Raw genomic sequence first — 26,991 nt, 5'->3', positions numbered from 1 at the left:
TCTTTCAAACAAAGTGGAAAATTTAACCAACCATGTTCTAAAGAATGTTTTCTTTATTTAATTTCTGTGGTGATAATCAGCAGTTACTTTTTTGGTAATGTACGTTACACCACAAACACAGTGTAGATGCCAGTTTGATGGAATGCTTTGGGGGAAAGAAAAAATTTCCCAGGATAAATTAGGACCTCAACAATGTGCAAAGCAATTTTTTTTTTCCAGCGTAGTTCTCCTTCTGTCATAGTAAATCTTAATTTGGACAGGTACAAATGAAAATGAAATGTGAAAATGCTACAACTTGTATTTAATTTGTGTCCTGTATTTTGTGTTAAGCATCAGTCAGGTAGATTTTTTTAAAACTGGAACAGAACCTGTTTTAATACTAACATAATTTTGAAACAGAGAATAAATATTCTCTATAAAATATTTTGTACCTGTTATATATTGCCCAACTTGTAAATGTCCTATTGTAAATGTCATATTATAAAAAACTGTATTTTATTTGGGAGATGGATAACAAGTACATTTTTTTAAAAAAATACAAGTATAATGTCCAGGAATTTCCTGTGTTGTGAAATTAATATTGTTATATACTGGTTTTTATACTCTTGCTTGTTTCCAAGGGTCATTGAAATGAAGGAAAATGCTTCCTTTGCCTTCAGTGATCTTTGGCATGGTTCAAGTATGTCAAAAGGAAAATCTATCTAGTAGATATTTCTGCATTTGCTGTAGGCAACAATGCTGTAAATTAGATTTCTCTTTCATTACCGTTTCTACAACCAATACTAGTATTTATTTTGCTTGAACAGATTAAAAACTGTTCTGTCAAGAAGCTATGAGAGAACAATGAAACTTAATCTATATATTATGTTTTGCTATGATATTCTATGTACTCTATGAATAACATAGCTTAGGGAAATGATTGACATGAATTCCAGCAAAACTCTTTCATATTTGGAAAACCTTTGTTAAGTTGCCAGAACTTCATATTTTTAAATGGAATAAATTTGATATAAATATATCAAACAGAATCCCACAGCAGATCAAAATTAAGATGACAGGTCTATTATTCATGTTTTGGCAAGAATATAAAAATAAGCTTTTCCAGTGTGTGTCAAATCATTGTCAAGATATGCACAAGAATAGATACTAAACTAAAAACCTAGGGTGCAACTACCACTAAGACCTCACATGCATATTATATTTCTTAGTTTTATTTACATTATTCTGGCACTTACATGTCCAAGTTATTGGCTCAAACCATATGTGTTATTCTTGGCATAAACACAGTATAAAATGATTGCTCTGCTTTTGTTATTCTTAGATCTTAGCTGTGATTTTTAAGTTCATTCTAAAAAAATATTTTGTATCTCCTTAGTTGCTTTAGATCATGTAAATTCTGGCTTAATTGTTTTCAGTTCAAGTTTTAATTCCTGTTCATTTTTTATTGCTTTTACTTTTCTTTTTCTGTATGATTTTAAAAATAATTTTGCATTCATAATTTTAAAATGAGCTTCAATATGGCAACCATGAATACTACTTAGTAAAATTTTTTAAACTCTTTTTATTTTTGAACTTCCAAAGCATTTATAAATATTGAAGTCTCATGAGATGGGATGATACCATCATCCTCACTTTCCAAAAGCAGAAAGCAGAGCAAGGGGAGTCTAAGTGATTTGACAATTTACATGTGGACTAAGTGTGAGTATCTATGATACTACACTGAGAATCACATCTTTCTTTATTCCTGAGATAATGATACTCTGAGATAATTATCTACTTGGGCTCCTATCCAAGTTGATTCACATTTCTTCCTGTGCTGCACAAGATACACAAACACTGAATATCCAGTTTTTAAGAAAAATAAAGGAAAACTGGATTCATAAATTGCTAGATACCTGAGGATACAATAGTCTTTTCAGACCAAGTAGTAATAATTGCATATATGTTTTATCACTTGTTAGAATACTTATTTCTCCATAAGACATATATATTTATTTAAATAACTTTATGCAACAGTCAAAAAACCCATAAAGCCATCAGTGTGATGCTACAGAACACATCATGGCTTACAAGAGTCTCAGCATGAGATACTCAGAATTTAAAATCAGCTGTTTCTGTAAAAAGGAAAGTACCTTATTTTCTGCATAACTGCATAAATTTAGAACATTTTCAGATCCATGGAATGAAAAAATTCCAGTGTTCAAAACCGTTATGAAAATATGTGTATTGTGATTAGTGTAAAAAGAAAGCAATGTGGGATATTTTCCTCTAAGCTATTTAGCTTTCTCTTTTTTTAATGCCTTCCCAGCCTTTTTTCATTTTTTTCTTTAAATAATCTCCTTTTCTTAGATAAAAATAAAAAAGCATGATATTTCTCACCACAAATCTTTCAAATAGCAAATTTCTGCCCTGGAATTTTAGTCTAGTATGAACTTATATCCAAAAAGGTTTTGGGGACAATATTTTGAGTAATTAAACTAATGATATTTCCACCATAAGCAAAGTCACATTTTCCCACAATAAGACATAATTTTTCATCTAGGATGCATACTTTAGCTTATGGAATACTGAGGAAGACCCCACTGCTCCAAAATTACAGTACTAAGCATAAAGTGTTCATAAAACTGACAGGTAATCTAAAAAGAATATCCAAGAGATGCAGAGTTTCCTAAGCTTGTAAAAGAACTGAACACTGTAATAAGAGAAAATGTATGTGAAAGTTGCTGAAATTCCAATAATGTCTTTCTACAGGTGTGTACAACAATATTGCTGTAAGTACATGAGTTTAGGGGACATGAATAACACCATAATAATAGTGGGTGGGAGTCCAGTATGAAGTGATTCCTCCACAGGTAAATCTGAACTCCAAATAAACTGAGAAACATCATCCTACTATGGCAGGTAAATCAAAGCCTAAGATTCATGATTTCTTGCACAGAACATTTTCCTAAATAAAAAACAGTCTCCTCAATTTTTCACCCTCTTTTTTATTTAATCCCAGTACGTAGATGAGTGATTTACAGCTTGAGCCAGCTTAGGAAATGGAAGGGATGTTGGCAGGTCTCCCAAAATACACAGGAGTAGTTAAGGAAACTACTATTATATACTGCCACATAATATTTCCAGATGAAATGATACCTTTACAGCCTAATTTAATCCAATTTGCATCTCATCCTTCATCCTATTTTTTTTTTTTTTATCTCAATGTACAAAAATCCATCCAGAAACATGTAAAAATAAGTTGATTTGGTTCACATTCTCTTGAAATGTCCTTAGGAACAAGGAATGAACAACTACCAACCCAGGAATGAAGCAGAATTAGCCTTGATACACTGCCACAATGTGCACATTGTCCTCTCCTCTGAAATCAGTGGGTTTTTAAGACCCAGTGAGAGTATGTTAGAGTATTTGTGCAAAAGAGAAAGACACCAGGTGAGGCTTATTTGAAAGTAAGATTGGGGAAGCTATCACCTTCGCAAAGACTGACTGGGTTGAGAGGAGAATTGTGCTCGAATGTTTTATTTTTATTCCAAAGCAGACCTAAGTTCTTCTATAGCAATGCTCACTGCTCTGCCCTGGTTTTCAGTGAAACATTGCTCAGAGACAGTGCATCTTAGCCATTCAGGTGCTCATTTAAAGGAGACAAGGGAAAATAAATTCTCCTCAAAGGCCTAGCCATCAACTTCTCAGCAACCATCAGAAGGCTAGGCTCAGTCATAGGAAGAAACTTGCAACATTTTTTGTTAAATGCACATTATTAATAATACCTTGCTTAAACTGATTTTGCCTTTGGAGACAGAATAATTTCTCAGGACTTCTGGAAAATCCTAGAGGAGAGGATGACAAATACACTTGGTACTTCTAAAGTGGCTTTTAATTTGGGTATTAATAAAGCCGTTTTAAAAATGGGACCTTACAAGCAAATCAGAATAACTAAAGATTTCTGAAGGAAAGAAGAAGGTTGATGTGATGGAAGGGCTGAAGAACTGTTGCTAATGGTCTCAACAGTATGCCCAAAGTAGAACTGTCCAGTAGTTTTTGTAACAAAACCTGAAACAAAACCTGATACCTTATTATGGCACAGAAACACATGGGCTAACATTTCAACTAGTTTTGATTGTATAGAGAATTTTGTACCCAAAGAAAAAACAAAAGGGAGCAAAATGAGGCCATTTCCAAACTGGCCACGCTGGAAACTAACTAATTTTATGTTGGTGGGTAATTTAAGAACATGGGGCTCTTTTTCTTCCTTTTTTTATTTTTTTTCTGAAGGAAATATACAATTCTTATGGTTAGAAATGTTTGAGATGTGATTAATTACTTCCTCAGACAGGTATTGCCTGTGGCTCTGCAAAAGAAGGAAATAACTGCAACTCCTTTTTCAGCAAGAATTTAACCAAGCACTGTCACAAATAAAAAAACCAAAACCAAACCCTCTTTTATGTCCGTAGCTTTAAAAGCTCAGACATAACAATAGAGAAAAGTGGGACCAACTTGAAAGGCAAACAAGCCTATCAGATGCAGTTAAAAATTAAACATGACCCTTTTTAATCAAAAGTAGTGTGTACTTCAGTATGGATAAAACAACTGGTAGTAATACAGTAATACTGACAGGAATGACTACTACTAAAATTTACTGGCAGAATAGATGGCAAATTCTAAACTTCTAAAATATTTCAGAATATACCAGGTCTTCTTTCCAAATAGGAGGGACTTAGTCCCACGCCGGTAATCAGTAGCAAGATGGTTGGTTACATATATGAAAACAGAAGCACATCTTTTTATAATGACTTATGGGCAAAATTTAAAGGAAGATTCCAAAAAACCCTCCTTATATGCACAGCTAGGGTAAGAAATCTAACTGGTACTCAGGAGAACAATAAGGATCAGATACCATCGGATATTTATGAGAAGAGAGACTATATTCCAAAGTACCCTCAAAATTCATGTTCCTCTGAAACATAAACTACAAGAACATCTAATCAATACCACATAGCTCCACAGACTTTAACATGTGCTCATTAATGCAGCTGACATTATTATCTAACTCCTTTCCTTAGCAAAAGAGTTGACATTACTACAGCAATACACCCATGAAAAGATAAATTCAGAACACAATTGAGAAAATATGGTTCTTCAGGTAGAATACTGAAAATGTCCTGCTTTAGAGAGTTCCACTAAATTGCAATTGGAAGCACAATTTGAGTAAACATGTTCATCTTCAGATCAAAGAATAGCATTTGGATCTGTAGTTTGAAGTGGTAAAGTGTCATAAAATTTATGTTAACTAATAAATAACTAGAAATTCTGATACTACAGTCAGTTTAAAAAACCAAAGCACTAATGCTCAGAGCTACTTAAAAAGTAAGTATTCTTGTGTTGTTGTGGTCTAGATTTAATTACCTCAAATTAAAGACACCAATACTTAACATTTGCTTATAGATGCTACGTGTGGCACTGTACAAAATTAAATCAACTTCATGGCAATAATGTGAAATTAAATATGCTAGGAAGGTAATAATAGCACTCCGTGTTTTTGGATCAAACATCTAACCCCTCCATGCAGTGGGACTCAATGTGCTTCTAAATTAATTTTTATGGACTCCTTTTCCCTTGTTATCCCTGCTTGGAATCAGAAGTGCTAATCCACGAAAGGAAGTTTGTCTTCCTTACAGACTTGCATTAATTGACAAATATGGGGAACATACCATAACAGGATTTTGCTGTTTCTTTCTGAAGAATGTTTATATTTAAGCAGAGTGATTAAATTATGACTCATTTTACCTTTAGGTGTTGGAATTGGTCTCTCAAGTCCATCCACATGACCTAAGGGGTCATTTGCATCTGGAATTTCCATTTCACCTGCAAAGAAAAAAAGATTTTGTTGAATTGAGGTGGTAAGCTAATCTTTCTGTTACACAGCATTTCAACCGTGAGTTCAGCAAATTCTCTCAGTCCATATTCTGCCTCCAGAGTAGCACATGGAAAACACAGCACACAGGAAACAAGGTCAGGATTTATTTATCCGTTGCGGGTTAGAAAACACTGCAATAACTACTTTGTGGATTCTTGGTGTTTGGCAAAATAGCAAGAATTAAAAACTACATTCCAGCTCTTAGCAGATTCAAATTCACACATTTTTATAAAGAATGCCAACATTTCCTGGAAGCAATGCTGGCTTAGAAAATTAAGTAGTAACTGAGTTTTACTGACAATCTTAGTTACAAAATGATATAAACTTGTTTTTAAACTTCCATTATGGTAATTAAAATTCTATCTCCAGAGGTCAGACTGATCATGGCTACTGACTTTCTTATCCTATTCTCAGCCTCATCCCTAAAGGATAACTTTAGAAATGAAACTATAATAACTGTTTTCCAGGATTTCAAAGTGTGAGGAAATGGATAGATGTCTTCTGTATGTAATCCTTATTTTGTGTCTAATATATCAGCACAAGCTAGCACACTTCAGACAGTAGCTTGAAGTTCCTTTGCATTTGCAAGTCTTGCAAAACTCCAGCCATTATAATCAGAAGCTGTCCTGTTTGCTCTCCCTTTTAAAAATATTAGGTAAGGAACAGATCTGAACTTCTAAGTCCATAAGGTTTAAGGTCCATGTGCTTTAACTAAAATGACATCTTCTATTTCTTTTATATTTTCTAATTGATATTCAAAATTCCTTAAATCCTTAGCATATCACCAAGATATGTAAATCTAAGGTCATCAAGGTCTAAAGTGAAAGATCTGGGATTTATTGTAGATCTGTTGGAGGTGCTCATGGTATTGTTTTTGGTGAAATTAAGCTAGAGAAAAGACTCTCCCTTTTTCTTTTGTCCCCATTATCCTTTCTTCAAACTACAATACCACTTTGAATGCAAGTAAAATACAATTAACCTCATCCCTATCTTATCTTATATTATGAAAGAAGAAAGTAATTGAGATGACTTTTTTGTTGTCATTGTTTTTTCTTTCACCCATTATTTGAGAACAGATTCAGCTAACTTTCCCTCAACTTTACCAGGTAGAACACAGAAATCAGAGACATTCTCCACAACAGGCTGGGTCTGAAAGTCCCAGGTCCTTTGGCAATAGTACAGATTCCAGTTGATTTGTGTGCTCATTCCCAGACACCACAATTAGAGTGACAGTGAAGATGGTGTTGTACCCTTGGCAACACTCTTTAAGTTGGGAACTGCTAAGGCTTGGGCAGACATCATCCTCTGCCACTCCCAGCACTGGCCAGTGGAAATCATAGATAATATCCACCTGCAGACTGGAGGGAGAAGTGGAGATGGGAGGCCAAGCTGACTATTGCAACCTTTGCCATTGCAAATCCTGACACGGTGTGTCCTCAAACCCCTGCAGGCATGGCACAGACTTAGCACTGATTCTAGCTGTACAGAAGCTTTGCTGATTTGCCTGATTCAGTATGAAGTGGTGAATGCATGACAGGCATATTCTGACAAATTTCAGCAGAGATACATTGCACCTTGTTCTTACCAAGGGGCAGCAAGACAAGTTCACCTCTATCCCTTGCTCTTGCTTGACCTTCTCTGTGTCAACGAGGTTTAGAAGGGGCAGCAGCATTTACTGGCCCCAAGGAAGACAAATCCAAGATGAGACAGCCAGAGCAAAAAGAAGAGTAGGAAAACCAACCAGTTTTTAGTCCACAAGTCCTGCTCACGTCTTATTCTGGTGATCATAATCCACCAGCATTCCTAGGATGGAACATTATTACAAACCCATTCTTAAGGACACTCGATTACTTAACATTCAATTATCCAGACTCCTGGCTGCCTGAGATCTGAGTGGCACTTTTGTTTTAATACCATAATTTCAACTTTAAAATAGTTGTTTCAATTTCTTCAGTAATCTCATGGGATTCACCACAGAAAAAGACATTACAAGTTCAGATAAATGAGCACAGAAATGTTTGCCTCTCTCATCTCTGCTTTCCAGACCCATATCTCTTAATTTTTTTAAGTTTTTCAAAACAAAGGTGGAAAGAAAAAAAAAGCACTTGCTGTTTTGAAAAAAAATCCAATAATAGTTTTATATGGTTCAGTCTTTTAATTGATATGCTTCTGTCATCTGGAAAAAACATTAATCTTCAGATATGCTTAACCAGAGAACAATTACAAACCACAGATGCCACCTATCATCAAAATCTCCAGAACTAAGCAAAGTTAAAATTAAAATCCTTTGCATACTTTGCAAATCATAAATGCAAATCAGATCTGTCACTTAAGCTTGCTTTTATGAAAGAAATATGTATGTTTTCTGTAATCTGAAAAATTCCACTTCAACCACATTTATGACAAATTCCAATCTTTAATCCTAAAGTTTCCCTACTACAACTTAAAACACTAAAAAGTTATCATCAATTTGAAAAATTAAGTTTTTAACACTATAAAGACAACCAGCAAGTCACTATAACAAAATAAAATCTTTTTCTCTTGCACTAAATAGAATTTTAAAATTCTGAATTCAAGAGCTTAAAGGAAAGAGCTGTGTATTCCTCTTGAATATTATTTCAGTGCTTTCTGATTTTGCATTAATAACATAGTATGTTTTTCCTGCTTGGAATGAATCCATGGTGTTTACCTCAACAGCTAACAATTTTTGTCTTTTTTTTTTCCATTTTTCCTCATTATAATACCCATGTGCTCTGATAATGTCCCATCAGCAACTCTCAGCGGTCTTATTCTTGTTTGAAGACGCCTACACAACTATGTTCCTGTCTACTCCTGATTTTAACTCCCTTTTCTCACTTCATTTAATCAATATTTCCATAATCCCATTTTGATTTTTCCTTCCTATTTTCGGTATCTCTTCCTAGAAGAATATTCATGTGCTGTTCCCCTCCCTGAAGGGGAAAAAAAAAATCCATGCAGTAATTTAAGGTGCCCAACTTTCACTGTCAATTCTCATCAGTAAAATACTAGAACTAGGAAAAACATGATTGCTCATTAAACTGGTTTTAGACATGACAAAGATGACACCTCTCTCTCACCAGAGAGTCACACCTTTTTTATATCTATAACAATTACAGCGTCATCACACCAAGAAAAGAGGTATACTTGCAAAACATGAAACTGGAAGAACAGCAGCAATACAGTTGTTATTAAAAACTGGTAAGAAAAGAAATGCTTAATAATTGAATCTTACACGTGATCTTACCAGCTCACTCTGGCATTGTGTGCTGTTGAGGCTCTCTCACTTTGAAAAGGGTACAGAAGAGCTGGAAGAGTTTCAGAGAAGTGAGAATACTTACTAATTGACAGGTTTTGTACTGCTGCTAGGGTTTGTCACTCTGAGGAGATAGCTTTAGCTCAGTGACCCTAAAGCTCTATGGAGTCATGACAGTCAACAGAGTGGATGGATATTCTTGGTAAAAACAGCAGTGTTAGAAAAAATAGCGACAATCAATTTCAAAAAAAGATAAAACAAGGAAAAAAATTCTCAGAGGAGATGTAATGAGACTGAGTGCAAAGTTTACATGACCCATAGGTCATGGACAAGTTCAATGAGACCTATCTCACAGAAGTCCTGTGTGGGCATGGAAGTCCCTGAGTTAAAAACAGCTAGAGGCTGGGTAAATACCCAGCACAGAGTAGTACTATGTACTTAGATCTCTTCTTACACTCTTACTTCAGCATTTCCCTTTTTGCTGCCATCAGAACCAAGACACACCACTGCACAAATCTCTCATCTGCTCCTGAAAGATTATTTTCACACTTTCCACTAGCATATGTTCTCTCCACAGACATTAAGTTTATCACGTTCTGCTTCTGAAGACCCACTTCTTTAATTTACATTTGCAGAGAGAGTGGAAGGTAGATCATGAGTGCCCTGTCCTCCTCACACATTGCATGACCAGACAAGGCTTCAACAGAACCAGAACTCAGCCTGAATGCCAATGGCCAATGTGGGACAATGTATGTTCCAGATGTGCCACATGCCAAATACTAAGGAATACCTGATTAATCCTCTTTTCAGGGAACACACAGTCAAGTAAAATGCAGATGCTATAAACAGCAAATTGCTCACCTACACAAAAATGATCTCTTAACTTTTCAAGACAGTAAAGCAAGCCATTTCAATTTATGGAAAACCCCACTACAAAAGAAAAGGCATATTTAAAATCTATATTTTTTGATGTAAAATATGCATTCAGTTCCTTTGATTTACATAGCAAACTGCAGCAAAGAAACAGGTGATAACAGAAAATTCTAGTCCCACTTGTATGCAAATAATTACCACTTATTTTTTTAATTTTGCTTCTTCTGAAAATATGGGGCCGACTTTCTCACTGACAAGATCCAACACAGGTAGGGCCACTGCTTGATTTTATGCACCAATGACCAACAAAATACAGAAGCAAACATCCAGTGTTATTGAGACAGGAAGGCTTTCTTACACTTCTGAAAACTAAGTTGCCCAGCTGATCACAGTATCAACTCATAGGGCATACACCACTCACCATAAAAGAGCTGAATTTTTTCTTCTGAAATGGTTATGACTTCGCAGATCATTCATTACTTGAGAGGTAAGTGCAACAGATTCCAAAATGCTCATGGCCATAAGCAGACATCAAAACAACACATTAATCTTCATCAAATCACAAGGGCGGGGTTACCATAATTGATACCAGGAACAAACCAAGGCCTCAGCCTCACACAGAAAGAGAAAAACAGTACTCAGGTATTTTCAACCAGAGTGGGCCTGACTGATTTAGAGCAGTTAAGGGCTGGCTGATGCAATACCATGCAATGTTACTAACTGTCTTTCATTATCCGCAGAGCACAGATGAGATCTTAGAAGATGAGAAATTGCACAAACATTTCCTATTATTTATCAGAAAGGGTAAAAAAAGGAGTGCCAGAGAATTATAGAACTATCAGCTTAACTTCAATTCCTGGAAAAATAATGGAACAAAGAAGTTATTTTAAGCATTTACGATAAAGCAGAGAGATTAGTAATAACTAAAATAGAAACCAACACTGACACTGATTAGAATCGCACGTAAGTCAACAATCACAAGGTACTGCAAACAAGACAGACTTCACACAGAACACATAAAAAGCAGTAATCTTCCCCATTTACTCAAAGCTAGTAAGGCCCTAGACTACTTTCTCCGATTTTCTGTATTCCATTTCAAGATGGATGAGAGTAAACTAAAATACAACAACCAGCACCATGAAGATAGTCTATAAAACATGACTAAGAAAATCAAAAACCTAATATTTACTACACTTGCTTGGTGTGAAGAAGATTGGCTATGGACTGAGAACGAGTATTCTTCAAACACAGATGTCTCAGTGGATGAAATTTTCCACTGTGGCAGATTTGGCAAGTCTAATTCATATGATACTGCACAGGTAATAGAGACTTCTTCTCCCTGGTGAAACAGGATTTCTTAAGATCTTTTCCAATCTTGTGATTCTACAAATGAACCATCCCTCTACCATTCTATTTTAAATCCCAAAGCCTACAAATAAATCTTTCAACACTAAAAATTGTACAGCTCTACAATTAGTGGAACTGCAGATTTTTGTTCCAACATTTCTTCCACTCATCAATAACCCTGTTTCTGTAGCTGAAACTATTTTCAGATTTAAACATCAATATGCAAACTTTGCTTCCTGTGGCTGTAATCTTTTACTTGGGTTCTAACTTTCTTCCAATAACATAAAAACTCCCAAACTCTCTCTCTTCAGCCTAATACCTTCTAATATTCTGTTCTTTTCTTCATAAAACTTTGTTGACCTTCTGTCAATTACTAGCCTCTGGAGCTCCCAAACAAAGGGCCCACTGTACCCTTTGATTCAGCTGCCAATCTGATTACTTTGGCTGGGGGAGGCAGGCTGCTTGGGCTGCTGAATCAGGGCCTTTCATTGAAATTTCTCTTTTCCAACATCTGCAGCCCCTGGCAACCAATTGCAGAGTGGGCTTGGCAGACCTGTAAAGGGTGGTGAATAGGCAACAAAAGATGCAGTTTGCAGCATAAAATCAGTGCACCCCTTTCATAGTGATGGCAGATTAGAACCTTCAGAACACACGTTTCCTAACTGCTGAGGTTCACATAAAAATAGCTGAAGGTTGGGGAAATAACCTTCACTTTCTCTGGCTGCTGCTCCACTGAGACAACAGTGAAGTCCTCAAAACTTCTTAGCTGGTTATCAGCTTGCAAAGCATACTGTTCATAGGTTAGCATGTTTACTATTAAATGTATGCTTTGGCCATCCAAAATTCTTCAAAATTACTTTCAGCTAAATTCATAGTAACAAAAAATTCTCACCACGAGACCATTAGAAAAGGAGTAAGCCCTTCTAAGCCTGTGCAGCTATAATATCAAAATAACATTTAAAAAGTATATTTAAAGTAAAAGCAACACCAGCCTAAAAATCACAGAACCTTCAGAAAACTGGTATATAACACAGACAAGAAACCTTTTTAAAAAGCCAGGGTTGAGTTATATAGGATACATTCCCACAATTCATAAGCATTTCTTGTTAAAGCAAACATCTTGTTTCATTAGCTTGGATTTTCCCCTCTATAGATTTTATTTTCTATTTTACCTAATAGCTATATTGAAATGTTTTCATTTCAGTAAGTATGAGGGAAAACATTCTATTGCAAAATGTGGGAACTACACTACAGGGAAAAAGCAGATACCAAGTTTATGATCTCTAGCAATAAAAAGAGTATCGTTATTTGGATGGAAAATATATAAATTTTAAATAAAATTTTTAAAATCCATAGAAGTTAAATCACTTTTATTCTGCACAGTGAAGACTCATTTCTCAAACACATGTTAAGAGAGATTCAAAATTTTGTATTTTGTCACTTAAATGCATAAAGAAGGAACCTACATATTTCATTAATTTTGTTGCTGTGAATGTATGTTCACAATTGATCAAAGACAGACTAGTAGTCTGTTTCAGATCACTTGTTTAGTGCATGATGAAAAAAACACTATCTAAATTTCACAATGTACCTGCAGGAACTTCTTCATTTAATTAAATAATCCTTATCAACCTACCATCAAACCACTCTAAACACAGTAATAAAGATCAGTTGATCATCACCACAGAACTATAGAGAAGGAATGATTCTTGATTTTCACACAGAGCTGCAACAAACCCTCAAAACAGAAAGAAGTGCACTGAAGATGCAATTTATCTTCCTAGTCATCAGCCAGGCGCCTTAGCAAGTATGATAAAGTCCATGTGAGAAGAAAGAAATCAGATAAGATATTTAGTCATTTAAGATATTATTAACAGGGATTCAAATGTAGACTTCAATGAATACCTTGATTTATTTCAACACCTTATACTGTTAAAGCATATTTAACATTAACCACACATCTGCATTTTCAACTGCACTGTCAATCTTTATCCTTTCATTGCACAACTTTCATCATAGAGTTTAGCTATTAAATAACTTAGATTCTTCCTCCTGCAGCTCCTATTTGCCACTTAAAATGAGAGTTCAGAAACGCTAGTGAGACAAACCAGAGAGAAAAGTTTGTTCAGATTTCAGTCAAAGAAGAAGCCTCATTAACAGCTGTCAAAACATTAAAGTGCAACAAGCAGGATCCATGGAAAAACATATTCATTTCAAGTCACCATTTTCAGTATGCAACTAAGTTTTGAAGATGCTAAACTTTGGATTACAAATTATTTTATTAGTTCATCGCCAGAACACTCTGATAAAGTCACAATAAAGTCCAGGTCCTCTTATTTTACAGTACAGAGAGGAGAACATTTGACAGAACACAGCCTACACGATGAAGGAATATCCAAATCCTATTTTCAATTCTTAGCAACTTCCTGCAAAGTCCTGGCCAAGTCACCTTAGGCCAGATTAGAAAAGAATTTGTTGCCAAAAGATGCAGACAGATGTCTACCAGAATTTTCAAAAGCATGTGGGCACCTGAATCGCATGTCTGCAGTAAATATCCCTTAATCTTTTGTACCTCAGTTGCCCAGAGGCTGAGAGGGGAAAAGGTTAGCTCCCTGATGTGGTTCCCAGTGCAGCTGCATGAGTGTTTCAGTCAGCACAAAGAAGGGAGCAGCATGGAAGCAAGAAACCAAGACAGAGAAAAGGAGGAAGAGAGCTTTTTGGAAGACTATTGTGATTTATATCACTACAGCTCACCACAGAATTTCAGTCAAATCTGTGACAAAGAAACTCCACAGTCTCACAGAAGCCTAGTTTTGCAACAAAAGCAAAACATAAAGCACTGTTTGGAAACAAATTAAAATATTAAAACTGTTCTGAGTGTTTAATAAGAATTAACTCCATGGTATTTACAGTGAAAAATACCTGAGGTTTTTTAAGCCACAAATGGATGTCAACGTAATTTCTAATTTAGCAGAAATGCAACTAAGTCTACTAGCTACCACAAACATAGCTTTTCTGTAGAATTGTATGCTAAATAGTCAGAGAAAATATACCAGGAAGCCTATAAAAGATTTGAATCATAGAAAAAACCCCAAAGGAATGATGGATTTCATAACGAATGGTATTTGTTGCTAGTGCATTATGCTTCGGAGGACAAAAAAAAAGTAAAGCAATTGTGGGTACATTCCAGAGCTCTTCACCACCTCAGTTGTAAAATCACAGTTTAAACACAACCAGTAGAGGCTCTGAACACACCTGCAGTAGCTCAAAGAACACCAAGCAACATGATAATTATCCATGGCATTATTACATGATTGATTCTTTTACTGCTTCTGGCTGTGAAAACAAAATAATCTCAACCAAAAGGTTGAAAATAATCATGATTTATGAGTGTAACACTCCATCAACTGGGATAAACAATGACTTTCACAGTGCTCTTTTTTTCTGAGAGAAAAAAAAAAAAAAAAAAAAAGGAGTAGAATCCAAAAATGCCAGTCTTGTTTGCAGCCTTAGGCTGAAATATTTAACACTTCAGTTCAGGAAAACACCCTGAGTCAGAAAAACACTTGAAAATGGACTTATTTCTAAGCACCCTTTTAAAAACTTTCCTATATTTGAAACAAAACAACAATAATAATCACCCTCAGCCTAAGAGGCAAAATAAAAATAGCACAGATCATAACCGAATGTAACAGTACATAGAAGAACTTACTACCTATTCTAATAATTATTCTGACTGGGTTGACAACAGCAGAAGAACTGCTGTTCAAAAGTGCAAAAAAACCTTCCTATGGGTTGTTCAGTTTTCATCCCATAACTTCATTTCAAAAGCAGGAATTGCAGCACCAGTCTGATGGTAGGGAGGTTACAGTTGGCCGCTCTCCTCTGTCAAAAACAGTGAGAGTAAATTGCCTATTCATATCAATCAGGGCACTTTTTGTATTATCTATGGTAAGTACTATAAACATCTTCCCGACCAAAAGGATGCAAGGAAAACCAAGGAATTATTAATTCTCAAACACTAGGAGCTGATAGTAATTTGAGAATCCTGCGCACCTAGGTAGGAGATCTGGGTTATCAATTCTTCAGGAAACTAAGGCTGGCAAGTGAGTCATCCTTCAATAAAATCAGTAGATAGATGTTCATGCTCTTTTCTACCACCAGCTACCTCTTTCCTATCACAAAGCATCAGTTGTTTTTTAAAGACCCAAGTAGATAGAATGCTATACTGACTATCTGAAGCTTTACCTAAGTACTCGGGATTTGTGCGCCCTAAGTGAGAGTAGAATAGAATTTTACAAATTACACTGCTAAAACTAACATCAGAACTGCGTTCAAAGAGAAGGAGCTCACTATTGCTTTTGATCATGACTAGTAAAAATATAAGTTAATTGTTAAATATACCAGCTTCAACTATTAGAGAGAGCAAATGTCTCTTTATCAGAGAGTATTTTGGTTTCAGGATTGAGAGTTTAAAATTCATAATTTTCCACTGGAAATTCTCCATGTAATGAGCAATTGGCTGTGGTCTGTATACACAGAAAATAGTAACTCCTCTACTCCAATGAACAGTACAGCTCTGATGGCCATGGAGCAAGTATGGAGAGAGAAAGTCAATGTGCAGTTAATGTGGCCAAGCAGGTCACAAGTGAGCACTCCCAGCTTTTGACCAGATCAAATATTGTTGTGGCTAAACATTACTGTGTGCACATATGTATGTACATATATGAATATTTGCCTCTGTTGTGACTAGAAAAGGGAGGAAAAAGATAAGAAAATGTGCCAGGATGTAAAAGAAACTAACACCTGATCAGCCATTGAAAAATGCAAAATAATTATTTTATTGGAAGTTTTAAGATATGTTATTCATTTGTTTAGTAGGCTTGTCTACATTTCCCAGTATGCAGTTATTTATTTAAATAACACTAACAGTAAAGTTTAAATAATATTTACATCTCATTTGAGAGCAGATATCTAAACCCCAGATTACTTCTGTTGGAAATTTTTGGACATGTTTTGCCCAGTCTACATTGGAAATATCTTCTTCCTACTGCATGTGTTTGACTTCTTAGATTACAACTGAATGCTTACAGTGAAGTCATATTAGTTGTCTGCTTTGAAAGAAACTCCAATTTCTCTTTCTGCTTTTGTTTAAACTACCTTTTCTTCTACAGAGGGGGAAAAAAGCTCAGATGCTTACATGATATGGTTCCTCTTTGTTATTTAATTAACAAAGCTAAGCAACAGTCTTCTGGACAAAAAGAGATGGCATATTATTTGCCTATGTTCTTCTCAAGAAAAATAGTAAAACAAGAGTAGAGCCCTGAGATAAAAACAGTGTGTTCAGAATGCTTCTGGATATGGACACACTCTGTTTTCAGTGAGTGGACAGTGAAAGAACTAAATGAAAACTTGATCAGAGTCTCACTGACAGTAGCCAACATGGTCATAAGGATGCACAAGAACCCCTTTCTGCTGTGCCTGCCTGAAAGCAAAGCAAGGAACAGCTTCAGTAACCCTGCAGTGCAGACAGCACAGGCATGCCCATTAGCAAACAAGCACAAAGCACTCAACTCATCTATTTCCCTATACCAGGAAGAAATTTCCTGAGCTCCCACTATCATTATTTATTACCCAGTTTAATAACTGTAACTGGTCACAAGATCAGACTTAACCATTGCATTAGTATTTTTTTTCAGCTACAATGTTCAAGGCTGCCACAATGACATTTTAATGTTCTGAAAGGAAGTCTTGGGTGCAAGTGCAATGCACTTTCAAAGTTTTATCATTTCCATTGAAGAGCTCTGAATCTTGCACATATAAACTCTTAATTTGCAAAATACAATATTTGCCATGTTTTTGTTATTCTGACAGCAGGACTGACAGGTTTTTGTTCATCACATGGTCAGTCTTGCTTCTGTGCCATCAAAAATACTGTAGCTGTAAAACACCTGTTTTCATGACATGCAAGTGAGAAGCAATTTTACATTGCAAGGTTAACTCATGGCCCAGTGCTGTGACCTCGAACTCATACTCACATGCTGAACAAAACTTGTCAGAAAGTCGCACACAACTGCAGCAGAGATTTCATTAGATGCGTTTTCAGAAATGCAGACACTTGAAGTGATAACCTCTTATTTTGAAGAAATGCAACGAAGAGCTCATATGTCTGATCATAGATGGGAGTAGAACAAGCTATGTGGAAGCAGCTGCTACCACTGGAAAATTGGTTGGACCCACCCCTGAAGTGCAAAGCACACAGAAGACAACAGCAACCGCATGCAACTGCCAAATACGATGGTCTTAATTCATAACACTTCTGAGCCATAATGCTAACTCCAGTAAGAAGGAAAGGCTGCTAGAACCACAATATATCTGATTGCACAACAATCAAAGCAGCCTTTATAATGGAGAGGAACATTAAGAAATGCCATGGTTTTAGGTACTTGTAGGAATCTGAGAATTTGTTGATCATGAAGCTTCATTGAAAATGTCCCATTTTGTGTGATGTACATCCAAGTAACTTTTGCATAGCTGGCACCTACTGTGTGATGTAAAGTCAGAAAACTGCTAAGCTTAACAGGCAACTTCTTAATGGCAAATGTTCTTCTTTATTCTCAATGTTGGATATTTTGTCAAACACTAAGTGGGTTTTCTCTGGTTTAAAAAAAAAAACCCAAAAACAAGTAGAATCAAATATCTGCATCCTTCCTAGCACATGCAGGAAAAACCACTTTCTCTGTGCTAGGTGAATTTCCCAGGTCTGGCTGTTACAGAGCCCATCAGATAATTACCAGCTTGTTCTGCCCTCCTGCGCAGGCTGCGATCTGCGGTATTTGGCACAGCAGCAGATTCAGAGAGGGAACTGCCACAGATAGAGAGGACAGCATTTTGAGCTCACCAAGGACAGCTGAGGGGCTCAGTCAAGACTGGAAGGAGCCAAGCTGAAGGAATGACAGTGGCATGCCCAGTCAAGCAGGATGGAAGAGAGAAACTCGCAGCGATATGAGACAGTTGGCTGGCAACATGACTTGAAAGCAGAATGCATTTCTTCTCATTCATCCAACCATTTTGCTGCCCACACAAGTCAAAATTAATACAAGGTGAACAGTTTTTTCCTATCAAAAGTATAAGACTGCCTGATATGAAATAAGCCCAGTCACCTGAGCTTAACCTGGCAAACAGTCACAGCAATAGAAATAGTTATCTAATTGTTACCTGGGGGCTCAGCTTCATTTATGGTAAATAACCTTTACATGACAAAAGACTACCATAAAAATTAGCAACCACTAGCTATCTTTGCAAGCAGACCCAGAGATACCATCATTTAAGTGGTCTGAGTGATCTGTCATGCTACCCAAGACAAGTAAACTTTATTACATGTGCAGCAGTTTAATGAAAACAAAGCTCTTTGTTCTCTAGTATCAGGCACTAATTTCTCAGAGCCCACCTTTTAAAAATATTCACTATTTACAGCATTCTTTTTTCTGTAGTGGACATCTAGTTCCTTTTCCTCACTCTGTGATTTGTGAGAATATACATATTCCTATTAAAAATTCAACTACAGATAAAATTTTAAATATTCCTGGAGTACCTGCATTAGGTAGCAGTTGCTGTGTTAACTGATTGTATGGAATGTTATTTTTCCTGGTATACATGCATGTTCTCATGCGCTGGGAAAACTTTTAGGAAATTTTGTTCAAAGCTGGAAGTGAGATGCTAACCACAACCTAACCATTGGCTGTCTGCTGTGGCACTGAAGAAAAGCATCTTTGAAAAGTCTGGAGTGGTTATTTGCATATGCTGCCCTTTCTGTTGGTAGATATGAAATTAAGAATACACTGCAAAAAAGCTCCTGCAGATCCTCCTCTGTGTCCACTACCTCCAGCCTCTCAGACTTTCAGCAGCTGACTTGAAAGAGAGTGGGTGATTTGCAGCCCAGCTCCATGAATGTAGATAAGATCTAGTCAAAGATCTAAAACAAAACAAAGAACTCTATATTACTCTTAGAATGGATTCTCAAATATTTAAAACTACTGTGACCTAGTAAGCCAAACGATTGATATATTACCCTCGACCTTGTCATTCTTGGCTAGCCTGTTTTGCTCTGCTCTGTCTCTGTACTCTGCTTTGTATATATATTAATCTGATATACCTAAACTCTCTCATTTACTATATCTCTCATTTGATATAGTAAGCACTATAAGTAAGTAGAGATAATTGGTTATTAAGTGCTCTGCTCAGTTCCTTCACTGTCCATAGGTATCTCCCGACTATGCAATACAGCAGAGACATTTTTTTGTCACTATTCAAAAGAAAAACATCATTAGAAAAGCCTATTAAGATTCCTTGCAGGATAATGAAAGCAATACCTAAAGCATGTTCTAAGAATATTTCTTTACATTTTGTATATTGATTCAATGAAATTATAAATTATTTGTATTTTCTCCTACTTGGAAAAAAATGAACAGTGAATTAATTTATTCAACAAAAAAGAAATTTCTCTATATATTTATAACTATCTTGAATAATACTAAATGCTAGTCAAACTGAAATAAATCTTAATTATAACACTAGGTAAATAAACTCCATTTTCTCCTTGTATTTGCCTCTCTTACACAGTGGTAAATTTGAACATGTAAACTTAACACGGCAACCTAAATATAATCAGTGAAAAAATATTCATGCATATAGAAGAAACAAAATAGACAGTGTAACATACATGTTTCTTCCTCCTAGTTTTCTCTTCTTCATGAAAATAAGTACACAACAAAACATCAGCCCTCCCATAAAAACCTGTGAAAGAATCTAAATTTCACACCTCATGCAGAAATTGGAAAAGAAGTGCCAAAATCGAGTATCTCACACTGCAATTCTTGCATGCTTACTACTGCTAATAGAAGTTTGAGAAAAGAACAATAACAGATGAAGTCCTTAATCAGCAGGAAACACTTTTCTGGGTTTCCTAAAAAAGGTCTACAAAATGGCAAAAGTAAGATTAAATTACAATTATGAACAAGGACATTCACAGACTGTAAAATTCAGCTTTGAAGAACACATATCCTGACCACAGCACTGCCACTCAACTTTTGGTAGTCTCAGAAAGACTGAATTAATTTACCATAATCCACTTTCCCACCCATCAATTATCATGAGACAAAGGCTGCCACAAATTTCAAGCATTTGGCTTGGCAGGAGTTTGTGAAATTACTTCATATACAAAAGAAGTAGCATATATACAGTATTATGTTACTGTAACAAGGCTTTTAAGCAGATTTTAAGTGACCTTATTGGCCCAAGTCATAAAACGGTAATTCTTAGTGGACTTAAAATTCATGGAGAAATTTGACATGAGTAACAGCTCCTTGCTGCTTTAGTTAATAAAACAAGCTACAGCACATTCTGATTTATTGCATTCTAATTACTATTCTTTTAATTTATTTTTTAAAAGAAATTTGTAACAATGTTATTAACAGAACTCCAATTTAATAGCAACAATCAAATTAATAACCAGTTTCATATGCACTTTGCTCTACAAATACTGAATACAGCACTCAACACCAGCCTCAAAGTGCTAGCATATCAGCTAGGGAAAGTGGCAAAGCAAGCTTTAGAGAATCCAGGAGCCTCACAGGTAATTTCTGGAGCAGGTAATAGAAAACCCTACCACATGGGGCGAGATACTGGACCCACTAGTCACCAGCATGAGCAAGCTAACTGGGACATCAAGAGTGAAGGCAGCCTGGGCTGCACTGACCACACACTGGTGGAGCTGCAGACCTGAGAGATATGGCAAAGATCAGACAAAGAATCAAGACAGGACGCTGAACTTTAAGAAAGAGAACTTCCAGCTTTTCAAAGAGATAGTCAAGGACTACCTCAGACAGTCCCTGACTCCTGGGGAGCTGCCCTCAGAAACAAGGGAGCAGAAGAGAACTGGCAGATCTTTAAGAATGTCCTCCATGAAATGCAAGACCTCTCAATTCCCAGATGCAGGAAATCAAGTCAGGAAGGCAACAGACTGGCATGGCTGAGGAGGGGAGCACTGCTGGTCAAACCAAACGGCAGGAAGTAAACGCACAGGCAGTGGAAGCATGGACAGGTATCTGGGGAAGAGTATAGGGATGTGTTCAGCTCCATAAAGAGGGAGTCAGGATGACCAAGGCAAAGCTGGAGCTGAACTTGGCATGGGATGCAAACAATAAAAAGAGAGGTTTCTACAAGCACATGAGCCAGAAAAGGAAGCCCAGAGAAAGCACACTTCCCCTGCCTCTCCCCAGCCCTGATAAATACAAACTGGTAACAATGGAGGAAGAGAAGGCTAAGTAACTCAACAAATTTTTTGGCTCAGTTTTCACTGAGCCTTTCTTCCCACAACCCTTGAGACCACAGTACACAAGTACTGGGGGACCAAAAGTCCGTCCCACTGTAAGAGAAGATCAGGTTTGTGACCACCTGTCACCAGCCTGCTTTAATTCTGTTCCTTTCCTCAGTAAAACAGCACAGCACCTTGGTAGTTTACAACTGCTTGTGTAGTCACTTTCAGATTAAGCCACAGTAAAGGAGGATGTAGCTGGGTGAGGGTCAGCCTCTTCTCCAAGACAAGGTACAACAGAACAAGACAACATAGCATCAGCCTGCACCAGGGGAGCTTGAGGTTGGACACCAGGAAGAAATTTTTCACTTTCTGTGGGTTGTCAAACTATTGGAATGTGTTGCTCAGAAGTTGAGTCAATATCCCTAGAGGCATTCAAGAAATGACTGGACACGGCACTCAGTGCTATGGTGGAGCTGACAAAGCAGTGTTCAGTCATGGGTTAGACTTGATTTCGAGGGTCTTTTCCAAGTTTAATGATTCTATAATTCTACAGACATCTGTGTTTCTGTAAATATTCTAGACAAGAGTCATAAAAAATGGACCATTCTCTGTGTATTTACAAAATTCCCAGGGGTAAGGATACATTTCACCTTGGTAGGCTAATGGTCAGTCAGCACTCTCTCCCTTTCCATCCGTATTTCCCACTTTTCCTCTCCTTCTTTCTCCCTTTTTCCTCCCACGCAAGGAAAGTTCTTGATTTTTCTCATGTTTTCACCAATTTAAGCAAAAGTACTTGCATTAATCATAGCAAAAAATATTTGAATTTACTGACACAGTAAATTGTTCTCACTGAAATAAACCAAATTCTAAGGTGTGGTTAAGCCATTTTCCACTGTGTTTCCCTTGCATAACAGATATGTATGTGAATATTTAATGGTAGAGCATAGAACTGACCTGCTTCCATTTATCTCCTTAGATATGGGGTCTCAAAGACTCAGATCCAAAAGTCTTACATTCCTCATTTTTCAAAGCATAAGAAACAACAATCTTGTTATATTATGATTTAATTAGATGCATAGGTCTGACTCAACTGGTTTCTAGAATTAAATTAATTTTAAATATCAACATGTCAAGTAATAAATTTAAAATAAAATTCTTTTCCTCTCTTATTTTATCCAGGGAAAAGATGTTTATGACCAGACTTCTCTAAAATGTTGACTTGTTACTCATCAAGCAGAAGAACTTTGAGCTCTGTTTACACCACTGCAAAGCTTAAGGCATTTTGTGGAATTTTTTCTGCCAGATGTTGCCCTATTCAAAATTTGTACACAGCAAAAGAAACATAACAGTCAAGTCCTGCCTTTTGGCAAAATGACAAAATAGACATACATTAAATGTCAGCTTTCTAGAGTTTACATCACTCACACCCTTCAGTCTACAAGGACCTACAAATTACAGCTGTCGAAGTTTTTGCATAACCTAAACTTTCAGCTCTAGAGAACCCTTACTTGTCTACATTTATTTATATTCTTGGTAATGGAGTGGTTCATTATTTATACTAGCTGTTTAAACAGTAACTGGGTTGTTTTAGGAATTGTGCATTTGTGCAGAGATGGGCTGTGTATTTTATGTGTCTGAAGGAAATCAAGATTCCTCGACAAAGTAAGTAGAACTAAAATTGTGCAATCATAAGAGTAAAATATTTTCCATAAAATCTTTTGCAATAGTTCTTGCAAGCAAAGAATGCACTTCTCACACCTACTAGTCATGTTTTTTGACTCCTAGGATTTAACATTTTTAAATCTATAAACAGACACTGCTATATTTTCAAGTCTGCTTTCATTTTTAGAAATGTGTAACTTTGCTCATGTATAAACAGCCCTGGCGATGTGTTATGGAAGAGTTATTACCTACACACTAAACAATCTCCTAACTGAACTTAAAACCAGGACTGGTGCTCTGCAGGCCTTCAAAAATAGAAAAGGGTGAACCTTTTCAAATAGGGAGCCTTTTGATCTTGGTGATTCAAGAGTCCACAGAAGCAGAAACTCTTATATCTCTTATCTCCAATATTTTCAATGCATGTTTCCTTTCAAGATTGACAGCATCAAGAGAATTGATCATTGTTTGTGTAGGCAATTGGAAATCTGAACAATGTGTGAATGAAAGATAGTCTGCATTACATTGCAAAGAAAGCATTAACATAGATAGGAATAACCTGCATGTGCATAAATATACACATGGCAAATATTAATTCAGAGGGTTTTTTTCTCTGCAGTCCCATTCCTCCAGCATCTTTTAAGCAGGCACATTTTAAAAGATCTTCAACAATGTAGAGATTTGAGCAATTATCTGAAAAGTAGCGCCAAAAAATAATAAAAAGAGTATTCTGGATTCCACATTTCAGACCTTGCATGCACTTCACAAGATGTTAAGGGTTTCATGATAAAACACTAGTAGTGACCATGCACCTCTCACAAAGGTGAGTGTTTATGACCTTGGTGAGATGGGATTTCCATTTCCTTTAATGAGCCAAGACATCAGACTCGCACTCTTAACTCAGGCAAACACAGAACCTGCCCCTGGGACAATACGTCTGTTTCTGTGGAAGCACGGGAAAGGAGGTGTGGAGAAGGGGGGAGGGGGCGATGGGGATGGGGAGGTGTATAACCAAACCAAGACAGAGATGGCATCTGTGGCTTAGCTGATCTTTGGGCCAGAAGGCAGAGGAAGAAAGTACAGCTGTGAAGTTTTGCATTGGGAGTTGATGGTGGCACCCCTGTTCCCTAGCTCTGGATATATGCATGCATTTTTGATCCAGAAGCTGACACTGCCAATTGCTCTGATCACTGCAAAATACTCTTTTACAGTTTACTCTCTCTGGAACAATGGCTCTTGAAGGCACAAACCACAGTGTACTTTTCAGAGCTGTTTGCATTTTGAGTTTGGTGGGATGGCAGATGCTTGTTACCTCAGCTTCCCTGCCAAAACATTTATTACTGTCAAAGACAGTAAAACCAGATGCCAACTGTACCATAAATAATCTGTGGTATTTAAAGGAATCTTGTTACTTGCTTCTTGATTAAGTCAACAGACACACATCAGACCTATAACACGTAGGCAAAGTTAAAACTCTGCCTTTCCCCACCGAGATGCAGAATGAGGTGTTTAGCCAGAGGATCATAAAAAAGACAAATCTAATGGCATACTGGAGCTTGGCTGCTGAGTGAGCAAGGGCACATATGCCAGCTGTATGGTCCACATCTGGCTGAGCAGCCACACTCCTTGTCCAGCAGCACGTACTGCAACTTCACTCTGGCAAACCAAACAGAGCAAACGGGAGGAAGTCCATATGCAGATGAATTAAAAGACAGGCAGGACTCTAGAACAGGTTAGATGTAGTGATTTATGGGAAGAGGGAAAAGAAGTCCCATCAGGAAAAAACATGAAGACAGCTGGTAGATGGACTTCTAAGAAGAGCACCTACTCACATACCTAGTATTACATAAGCTCCTTTAACCATACCACCTGAGCCCCCACTTCTCATGTATCAGAGACACAAAGGCTAAAAGTAACCCAAGTCTTGGAAAATATTTTAGAAAACTTATGGAACCAAGGGTTACGGGGAAAAATAAATTGTGGCATTTGAAACATAATTTGGAGTCACAAATAGAAAGCTCTTGATAGATAAGACATAGAACATAAAGTGCACAACTTATTTGCACAAAGACATTCATAATTTGAATTAGGAATACATTGCTTTATTTTTAATCCCAGGCTGAAAAGATTGAATCTGCATAAACACTACCATTGGGATGGTTTCTAGAAGAACACACTAATAATTAATTTAATAATTAGTAATTAATTTATAGATAAGAATGAGAGATGTTCAGGTAAAATACTTTTTAACTACAAAAGCAATTAAAGATTGAATGGCTAATCCTCTTTCTGGAGCTTTTCAATTTCCTAGTATCTGTGAAACGCTACTAACTAAAACTGATTTGTTGCAGCTATAAAGTGACATTAAGTGCCAGAATGAGTCATGTCATTAACTCCTGTTTCTGAAAGAACAGTTTGCTAATTCTATAAAGTCATTCAACCCCCTGGTAGCACATGTGAGGAAACATAAGCCATCCCAAAGCTTTCCCAGCCACTCTTTCTGAGAACAGACTGGCAGTAACAGAACCACAATCAGGGAATGGGGAAACCACATATGGCTTTTATCTCATCTCTCAGCCTTTGTCATAAGGAAATGTAATATGCACATAGAAGAAACTACACTCTAGTCAAAATGGTTGTTTATGTATCTGCCTCAATTCTGAGAAGGGTTTTAACCGTAATCTACAAGTTCATGAGACCTACACAAGCCAGTTGTTTCACAATCAGAATAATGGAGCTTCTGCTGTTTCTAAGAATGAAAATATTGTTTTGGATAAAACAGCCAGGGAGACATGGTTGTTAATTGTCTTGCTTTTACTATGTAACCAAAGTGCAAGCAGAGAGCAAGAAAGACAAAAGGATTTTAAGGAAGCAGAAACTTTAAAAAGCTTTAATCCTTAGCAGCCTATACTCACCACTTAACAAAGAGGAAAGAGTTGTGACTGATATAAGAAACAGACATTTATCTTTTTAAATCAACCACCCCAGATCTCTAAAGCTACACATGCTAGCTTATGTGTGAAAAAGGACTTCAAACCCTTATCATTCATTGTAATAACCTTGCACTCGTTATTTTCTTCTGAAAAACAACTTTATAATAAGTAAACAGTATATTTTAAACTCATAGCAGCATGCCTCAAAGCATCTTCTTTCATTAATAGTTTGTCATTTTACGAAAACATATACTAAAGCTATTTGTATTCCACACAAAGCCAGAATGTAGGACTTGAAACAGAACAATCAACATTTAAGATAAAATATGTACATTTCAATTCCAAATTAGACACTAAATCAGCCAAAGCTTGTTTCTGATGAACTAGTGATAAATTGTAGGATTTTCAGTAATCTTCCAATAAACAAAGTGAACACTGTTCTTCATGCAGAAACTGCTGGTTAAATCACATATGACATAGATGTGGTATTCTTGCTGGAAAATATGACATTGCCTTGATTGTCAGACAGCCTTCTAGCAACACTCAATTTTCTAGCTTGCCTCTACGTAAGCACACATTTTAAAAGAAAAATTATGTGATAGAAGTCATAAACATACAAAGCCCCTACCTAGCAATGTAGATCTTGAAAGAGTTTTTTATACTCTGGATCAAA

General features: G+C 36.5%; 1 protein-coding gene across 1 annotated transcript in view; it reads right to left on the bottom strand.

Moving 5' to 3' along the window:
• ROR2 (receptor tyrosine kinase like orphan receptor 2) overlaps positions 1-26,991 on the bottom strand; it is a 141,673-nt gene that overhangs the window by 38,677 nt on the left and 76,005 nt on the right. Inside the window, exon 2 of the mRNA XM_056514675.1 lies at positions 5,785-5,862. Coding sequence (XP_056370650.1) covers positions 5,785-5,862 — 78 coding nt within the window. The remainder of the gene's footprint in view (positions 1-5,784; positions 5,863-26,991) is intronic.

Source organism: Oenanthe melanoleuca, chromosome Z, assembly GCF_029582105.1.
Source record: "Oenanthe melanoleuca isolate GR-GAL-2019-014 chromosome Z, OMel1.0, whole genome shotgun sequence".
NCBI classification, from domain to species: Eukaryota; Metazoa; Chordata; class Aves; order Passeriformes; family Muscicapidae; genus Oenanthe; species Oenanthe melanoleuca.
This window is presented reverse-complemented; position numbering and strand designations above follow the sequence as displayed.